Source organism: Chinchilla lanigera, unplaced genomic scaffold, assembly GCF_000276665.1.
Source record: "Chinchilla lanigera isolate Chin_1 unplaced genomic scaffold, ChiLan1.0 scaffold00083, whole genome shotgun sequence".
Lineage (NCBI taxonomy): Eukaryota > Metazoa > Chordata > Mammalia > Rodentia > Chinchillidae > Chinchilla > Chinchilla lanigera.
The window spans coordinates 9,029,612-9,037,942 of NW_004955484.1; the positions used below are offsets into that span (position 1 = coordinate 9,029,612).

General features: G+C 58.2%; 1 protein-coding gene across 4 annotated transcripts in view; it reads right to left on the minus strand.

Annotated features, from left to right (window-relative positions):
* Positions 1-8,331, minus strand: part of Rltpr (RGD motif, leucine rich repeats, tropomodulin domain and proline-rich containing) — a gene marked incomplete in the record, with an annotated part of 12,534 nt that extends 4,203 nt beyond the window's left edge. The window contains 30 exon segments of one of the 4 annotated variants that reach the window (XM_013503952.1): positions 1-72; positions 520-589; positions 719-853; positions 1,004-1,097; positions 1,181-1,338; positions 1,538-1,621; positions 1,707-1,835; positions 2,903-3,004; positions 3,084-3,246; positions 3,411-3,583; positions 3,717-3,774; positions 3,858-3,954; positions 4,057-4,138; positions 4,255-4,324; positions 4,537-4,641; positions 4,732-4,808; positions 4,941-5,018; positions 5,123-5,235; positions 5,309-5,395; positions 5,470-5,564; positions 5,682-5,770; positions 5,850-5,925; positions 6,073-6,146; positions 6,284-6,354; positions 6,523-6,614; positions 6,741-6,865; positions 6,989-7,051; positions 7,425-7,475; positions 7,569-7,660; positions 7,930-8,331. In XM_013503952.1, coding sequence (XP_013359406.1) covers positions 1-72; positions 520-589; positions 719-853; positions 1,004-1,097; positions 1,181-1,338; positions 1,538-1,621; positions 1,707-1,835; positions 2,903-3,004; positions 3,084-3,246; positions 3,411-3,583; positions 3,717-3,774; positions 3,858-3,954; positions 4,057-4,138; positions 4,255-4,324; positions 4,537-4,641; positions 4,732-4,808; positions 4,941-5,018; positions 5,123-5,235; positions 5,309-5,395; positions 5,470-5,564; positions 5,682-5,770; positions 5,850-5,925; positions 6,073-6,146; positions 6,284-6,354; positions 6,523-6,614; positions 6,741-6,865; positions 6,989-7,051; positions 7,425-7,475; positions 7,569-7,660; positions 7,930-7,969 — 2,815 coding nt within the window. 4 annotated transcript variants of the gene reach the window in all.

Consider the following 8,331-nt stretch of genomic DNA (forward strand, 5'->3'; position numbering starts at 1 on the left):
GGCCCGCCTGCGGCTCAGCATCTTCTCCCGGAGCCGCCAGCTCGGGCTCCGGCTCTGCTTCCTCAGCAGCACCTGAGGCGAGAGCACCAGAAGAGCACCGAGCACCGAGCCCCGGGGAGGTGGTGGCGGAGGCGCTAGGGCGGCGGGGGACCCGCCCTGGGCGCGGGGAGGGGCCCGGCTACGCGCCCGCCCCGCCCCTCCCCCGCCACCGCTGTCCGTGGTGCTGAGCGCGGCCCCGAGCGCGCGGCTCCGCATCGCCGCCAAGCATGCGCATGGTGGGTAGGGATAAGGGGCGGTGGGAGCAGCGGAGATGGGCTGCCAGCCCCTGCGGGGCTCACGACTCACTCTGTCCTGACCCCAGCTCTGCAGGCTGCATGAGGTCCTGGCCTGGCCCAGCCATGGGTTGGTCAGTACACAGGACAGGACTGAATGAGCGTCAGTCTAGTTGTCCAGGTCCCCAGGTCTCATGGAGGTTCGACTCATTTGCGTAAAATGTGGCTCGTTAAGGCCATGGCTTACTGTGCTCGAAGGGGACCAGGTGAAGACAGTGGTTGTGCTCAGGCCATTTCCTCAGAGGACTTTCATCCTGCTGGTGAGAGCACAACTTCAGCCTGGAGTGGGGAGGCACAACTCCAGAAGAATTCCCTCTCATCTTCCACACCCCAGAGCAAGAAGGGAAGATTTTGAATCCTAGGCCTAGAATTATGGGATCACTTACCTTCTTATCTTCCTTTTCTTCAGGGAAGAAAAAACCTTCTACTGCCCCAGGCCCCAGGGGGCTGGGCTCACCTCCGTCCAGTGCTGGAAGGGCAGGTGGTATTGCTACTGGCACCTGCTGAGCCAGACTCTCCACCTGAAATACCAGATTACTCAAAGATGGGCACTGCTAAAAGAATGATGAAATAGCCCGGCTATATGAGCCCAGAAGACATCACAGAGCTCCTCAAGGAGGATGGCCAGGTCACTCTGTGTATGTGCAAATACATGAACAGCTCTCCCTCACCAGCCGATCCCGGGCTGCACTCAGGCCTGCAACAGCCTGTGCCACAATGCTCTCTGCAAGGGTCCTGCACTGTCTCTCTGATAGCCGCACGTCCCTAAGGACAGGGGAGTATGGGTTAGTTTGCTGCTTCCCCCCAACCTTGCACGGATTTGCTCAGCCCAGCCTCACCCAACCTACCTGAGTCTGACAAAGGCATCTTGCAGCAGCTGCTCTGGGAGCAGTTCTGGAAGGCCCTTTGAGCCCACCAGTATCCCTTCTAGCTGTTCCCTCCAGCCAGGTCCCTGCAGCATCTGTGGGCAGAGGCTCCTTGTGTCCAGTATGGCCTGAATGAAGTCCTGGACAAAGATCAGAGTATATTGTAGGTGTTTCCAGGGTCCAGGTCTCTTGGCTTGAGGCTCTACCCCCAGAAAACCCCCACTGACTCAGAAGATATAACAGTCAGTCAATGGGGGGTGGGGTTAACTTTGCGTATGGATGTAGGGCAAGGGCAGAAGTACATCTCACCTGGATGTCCTCATGGCAGGCCTCACCCACCTGTCCCAGAAGGGCCTCCAGTTTCTGCCTCAACTGCCAGTGATGGCTTGGGGAGTTCCCAGCCTCATTTAAAATGGGGAGAATCTAAGGATCAAGGAGGAAAAAGAATTTCAAGTTGACATGTGACTAAGAGGGGAAAGACCCTGGTAGTGGAAGGGAGAGTGCTTACACTGAGAAAAAAGTTGGCATTTTGGATGGCATCCTCTGCCTGGTGCACAGCAGCTTCACTCTGGGGTCCAGATCCACAGCCCAGCAGCTCCATGTGCTCTTGCACTGATTGACACAGCTCGTTCACTTCCTGGGGGGCATCAGAGATCAGTCCCAGGTTAGTCCTCTCCTAGGCTCCCAGACCCTGCCTGCCTGCCTCCTTCCTAGGGCCACAGACAGGGTGGGTGAGGCCTGAAGCAGCCGCCACTTAGGAACCCTATCAGTTTAAGGAGGTGGAGCAGTGTCTCTTCTTTTGGATCATTGAGGAACTTGATATTTCCTAAGTGCCCAGAACAGAAAAGGACCTTTTAGTCATTCTTTGTTTTAGAAATTCAGTCTGTCCACCACCCACCTAGAAGACAGATTGTGTGTGTGTGTGTGTGTGTGTGTGTGTGTGTGTGTGTGTGTGATGAGCCAAGGCAGAGAGAGAGGGAGAGCAAAGGACAGTTGGTGTGAAGGTGAGGAGTTCATGTTTGAGAGTTGGTCCAGAGTCAGCACCTAGGGGGCTCTGATGACTCCAATGTGGCCAGGAGGGACTTGAAACAAATCCAAACTTTTCTTTTTTTTTTTAAATCCAAACTTTTGTTCACCGCACTTGGTGGCTGTGGGCACCAGGGAAACTGGACTCCAAGGTAGAGCATGGCGTTTGTGGGAGATGATGAAATCACTGAAAGCATGTGGAGTGTGAAGCCTCCACAGAATGTCTAGATCAAGGTGCCTGGGCTCAGGAGCTTAGGACAGAAGCGATTTGGGAGAGATGGAGAGATGAGAACATCTTGAAAAGGCCAGGAAGTAGGAGATGATGCCGGAGACAGGGCTGCTGGTTTTGGCCTCACAGATGTTAGTGGACAGAGGAGGGGCGCCCTATGAATGGGAAGTCACAGATGGGGTACAATCAGGGAAAGTGAGGTAGGATTTTTAAGTACATCTTTTCTTTAACAGGAGAGCCTGTTTTACATGCCTGAAGTAAAGCAAGTGGGGTGTTACTGGGGAGTTATTTCCGGAGCAAATGGCTGTCTCTAGACCAAAGAGAGGAAACTGTATGGGACAGCAGGACTTAGCACCGGGGGCCCAGGAGAGTCATAGGGTCTGACTCACCACGAAGACTCCCATAGTGTGTGTGTGTGTGTGTGTGTGTGTGTAGAGGGGGGCACTGACCTGCTCCGAGTGCTCTGAGACCAGATTCAATGGCTGAAGGCAGGATGTACGGCCAGAGGAGGTGGGATCCTCGCGGTTATTCCTCAAGAGACAGGCTTGGATCTAGGGGCACGGGATACTGAGAAACGGGAGAGGGTGGAGCCACTGCACAAAGCACATCGGGGGAGGAGGAGACCCCCACCTGATGGACTGCCCGTGCTGTCAGTTCTGGGCGGCTGCGCTGCGCCTGGGCCACGTCGTTCAGGGGCAGAGGCATGGCCTTTAAGCTGTGGTTCTGCTCCAGGGCCTGCGCAACGTCCAGCAGCCCCAGAGCAGATGTGTGGTTCCGATCCCAGATCACAGACCTAAACCAGGCCGGGCTTCAGTCGAGGGCGGAGCCCCGCAAGGCCCCGCCTAACCCACCGGTTTTGTTCATTTATCTGGTCCCCCAGTCTGCTCCTTCAGCCCCGCCCCTTCGTACCACACCCTCCTCCCGTACTGGTCCCACTCTTATAATAACGCCGCCCACCGGAGCCTCGTGTTAACTCGCAGCGCCTTGGCCAGCATCTTGGCGCCTGTGTCTCCCATGGCGTTGCCACTGATATCCAGCGCGGTCAGGTTAGGATTAGCGCCCAGAGCTCGCAGCAGGACGCCGGCGCCCAGCTTGAGCCGCGAGTCAGCCACAGACAGAGACTGCAACGCCTGGGGTGAAGAGAAGGCCGTGATTGGAGTTGGAGTGTCAGCAGAAGGCAGGTCAGAGGCTCTGAGGAAGCAAGAATCAATATAGTCAAAGACGTCTATTGTCCAAGCACCCCGCAAGGTACTGTGAACTCACACAGTCGTCGTCTTGCATGAGCTGGACGATCCGGTGCAGCACATCATCCAGGGTTTCCCTGTGGACAGGGGCCTACATTGGGAGAGGGGACCAGGGTAGAGGGGTGCTGCTTGGGAGGCCTGGGATGAGACGGGGGCTCACTTGCACCGGACGTTGAAGTTTCTTCCAAGCGCTACATGTCTCAGGGACCGGCTCCTCCCGATGGCCAGCACCAGAGTCACCATGTCTGAGCCAAATCCTGGGGGTAACTAGGGTCACGTACAGGGCGAGACTGCTGGGGTGGGGTAGGCGTCAGGAGTAGGCAGGACAACGGAGAGGATAGGTTCCCGGTGGAACTTACCATTATCCGCCAAATCCAAGGAGCTCACAACGCCTGCATCACACACTAAGTCTTGTATCACCTGGGCACCCGCAGAGCGCAGCTGGCAGTGGAAAGTGAGTACACTCAGGCCACGGTGGGGGAGGGGCAGGCAGCCAATAACCCCCACTCCCAAGGTGTGGGAGCTCTGCGTGCTCACCCCTAGGGCAGGATGCTCACCTCACAAGCGCTGAGGTCTAGGTGCAAGTCTCGGATGTGTGTGTTGAGCGCCAGACCATCCAAAACGGCCCTGGGAGAGGATGCCAAGTGGGTGATGCGAGCCGGGATAGGGGGTGCCCGGAGGGATACCAAAGGAATCCCAAAACCCGAAGGAATACCAAAAAGACAGGGCCAGGACACAGGGGGTCTGGGGGTTCCGAGTGTTGGAGTTGCGGGGTACAGAGGCCAGATTAGGATGGTTTTGGTCCGTGAGGGGGCGTGGTTGAGCACGGCGACGCTGACCTGAGCGCTTCCGGTGGCAGTTTGCAGCCCGACAGGCCCAGGTACCGCAAGGTCTCCGCACGGCTGAGGAAGAGCTGCAGCGGGGCAGGGGCGGCACGGGACTTGCTAGGGTCGGGAGAGGGAGAAATGGACTTCAGACTCAGGGAGGTGGCTTCCTGTAGCCTCCCCGGCCCTAGTCACAGTGGTAACCCTTACCAGCGAGAGAAGACATTCCTGGAAGTGTCCAGGTGGGTGAGGCTGGCACAGCAGCCGCGGGACAGCGCTGCAAAGAGCTGCAGGAGGAGGGTGTTGGCTGCATGCGAGGGAGCACCAAGCGCTCCCCACCCCACCCTGCCCTCCAATCAACCCAGTTTGGGCTACCAAGCCCAGCTGATCACCCCCTCCCGCCTCCAAACACCCCTCACAGTATCCAGGGCTGCGTCTGTGCCTGCGAGATTCAGGAACATTAGAAAGTTAGGACGGCTCAGGAAACTATAGAGGCCCTGGTAGGAGGTTGAGGGTGGGAGGGAGTCAGTTATTTCCTACCTAAGGCTTCTGGACATCCCACTGCCTGTATCACACCAATGGGGCGAGGACAGCCACTCACCCCATTGTCCTCTGAGGCGCCTAGTGCCCCAGGATTCCCAGAAAGGTCTAGATGGGTCAGGACAGAGTCAAAGGCCGCATTGGTGGCCAGTGCCAGGCCCAGAGCCCTCATTCCTGGAGGGGGAGATGGGGGGCTCAGCAGTCAGGCAGACCCCTTTCTCCTCTCCCACCCCGTCTCCTGGCTCACCTCGAGGTGTCAACCCTGTCTGGGCTAGGCTGAGTCTCCTGAGGGCTCCTGGACGATGCTCTAGGTGTCTGCTGAGTGCAGCCATACCTGGGGATTGGGCAGCTCTGTGAGCTTCACATCCCCCAGCTTCTTCCTCCGGGCTTCTCCAGGCTCAGCCATACCTCTGTCATCCAGCAGGTTCCCTGCCAAGCTGAGCTCTCGAAGCCCGGAGCATGAATGTCCTGCCAATGCCTGGGCCAGCCGCCGGACAAAGTCTCTGAGGACCAAAACCCAAGTATGAGATTGACTCTGGATTCCCAAGTCCTCTCCAGGGGACTAGCACCCATCCCAGGTTCCAAGACTCCCCTCCCCAGGCCCTCCTCTGGCTCCTCACCCCTTCAGGCCACAGGTCTCCAGCACCAGCTCTTCTAGGTGGGATGACTGACCCATCATGTGCAGAATCTGTTCTGAGACTTCAAGGCTCTAAGACCACAGGGTTATGGCTCAGTAGGGTACACCCTGGCTCCAATACCCCTGGCTCCTCCCTTCTCTACAAGCTCACCAGCTTCATGTCCACACAAGAGAGGCACCGGAACCACAGGTTGTAGGACAGGGCGGCCACACTCAAGGCCAGGTCTCTGGGTGGAGGGTGGGGAGAAGGGCAGGAACAGAACTTAGGTCCTTCTGGCCGGGTCCTAGCCCAATATCCCCTCCATAGAGAGACAGAGGCCCAGGAATATAGTCCTGGATGTCTCTTCCCCTCCCAATCCTGACAGGCTTCGCACCGGCTGCCAAGGTGGCTGAAGTCTCCTAGGTTAAACTGGCGGCATCCCTGACGATGGTAGATGGTGTCCACATCCTGGATGGGAAGAAAGTAGCTACAACTGGCTTGAGGCCACTAAGGGTGAGGAGGGGTCAGCACACATGGGGGATCAGATGTTTCCAGAGTACCCCACAGAGGGCCCGATCCTCCCCCACAGAGGGCCCGATCCTCACCCACTGAATCTCTTCTTGGAAAGGGAAGCCATTGTAGTCACACAGAGCCTCATATGTCTCCAAGAAGCCACCTGGGGAGGTGCCAGGGGTATGACAGAGGGAAGAAGAGAGACAAAAAGAGATGGCAGGAGATCAGACCCAGGCTGAGTGGCACCTACGACCCTTGTGGTTCTGTTTAATTTGGAAGCCCCTCAACTCCTAGGATCTGGGGCTGACTGGAAAGTCTATGTGGCCCTTACCACAGGGGCTGCTGGGGGCTGTGGACTCTGAAGGGCTGCTTCTCTCCAGTCTAGCCAGCATTGAGGGTGGTGTGGGCTTCCGGAAGAGCTTCCTGGAGAGCAGGAAAAGGAGAAGCCACAGTGTGGACTTGCAGCCTTGAGAGAAGTAGTAGCCCACTTATGCCCATCAGAACATCTCCAGCTGCCTTCCTCCAGCCCTTTACAGTGCCGGGCCTCACCCAAGGGCTGAGCGAGGGAAGACCTTCTTGATGGCCGAAGCCACGTGCTGGGCCAGCTGTTCTAGGGTGGCCACACCAGGAAATTCTAGGACCAGCTCAGGCAGGGACTCCAGTTCAAAGGTGACCTGAAGAGGGGAGAGGTGCTGGGCCTCAGCTCCATGTGTGGGGCCAGGTGTCCTATCCAGAGCTCTACGTGTAAGGAGTTAGGGATGCAGTTTCAGAGGGAGGTGGGGCACCAGATGTCTCACCTGAGGGGGTGTCTCCTGCAGTGTCATGGACTGGACTTCTAGGTAGCTGAAAGTGCAGGCCACCTAGGGAGTGACTGAATCAGTTGGGACCAAGGCCACCCCAGGAGGGTGGGAGCACAGTACTAGGAATTGAACCCTGGGTCTCTGCACTGAGCTACATCCTTAGCTCCTTGTATTTTGTATTTTAAGACAGGGTCTCACTAAGTCATTGAGTTCCCCAGCTGGGCTCGAACTTGTGATCCTCCTGTTTCAGCCTCTCACAGTCTTGAGAGTACCGGTGTGTGACACCATGCCAGGCTGGGTCCTCGGTCTTTTGTGCAGCCTGGACCCCAGTGCCAGATCACACAAGGGCAAGAGGGCAACTCTTTAGGTGGAGGCCCTTGCCAAGGAAGTGGTTGGAGGGCAAAGGCAGTGGTGGCCAGGCCCTGGGACTCACCCGCAGTGGGAGGCAGGTGTGTAGCAGGTAGGCCCTCCATCGCAGCAGTGCCTGGGGGAGACAGAGACTGACACTTGGGCAGAAGCAAGAGACTTTCTGCTGGGCCCCAGGAGCCCTCCTGGGCTCTGCTTCTGCCCACCGTACCAGAATGTGACTTCGCTCAACACCTTCCTGGGGAAGCCAGGTCTTTAGGAGCAGCTCTGCCTCCTTTGGCCACAGGAACCTGGTGATCTCGCCTGTGGAAGGACAGCCTGCTGGATGACTTTCGTCCTCCCATCGAGGCCACTGGTGTCCACCGTGGACACTGGTGCTCACTGCCTGTGCCAGGCTGAGTGCCAGAGGCTCAACTATGGGGCAACCAGGAAGAAGTGCAGTGGATCTGGGGAGGACAGCCTCCAAGAGAAGCATCGAGAAGCTCTACAATTCCCGGGGCGCTGGGTGAGCCTTTGGTTTCAGGCCACGCTGCCTCGGCCCAGCCAAGCGGGCAGGAAGGGGCAGCGCTTACCTCGCAGCTCGCAGGAGATGCCGTCCGGGGTCTGGGCCATGGAACCCGGCCGGGTCGGCTGCGGTGGCCCAACAAGCCGGGGCGGGAAAGAGCAGCAGGCTGGCGCACACACAGGAAGCCTGGGGCCCCGGGCGCTCTACAGCCACCTGCTCCTCTTGCAGCGGAAGGTATGCGCAGCTTCCTGCCAGCCACCCCCGGCCCGGCCCCTCCCCGTCCAGGTCTTGAGGGTCGAGCGTTCGCCCGAGTTCGGAGTTGCGGGAGGGCGGCCAAGTCCAGTTGCGAGGGAACTTCTCTGCCTAGGTGCACCTGCGGGACTCAATGGGCGTGTAGCCGAGGGTCGCCCGTGTATCTTGCCTCCTGCGGTTCCTCTCGCCTGGGTTTCTACCCCGCCCCGCAGTCCCT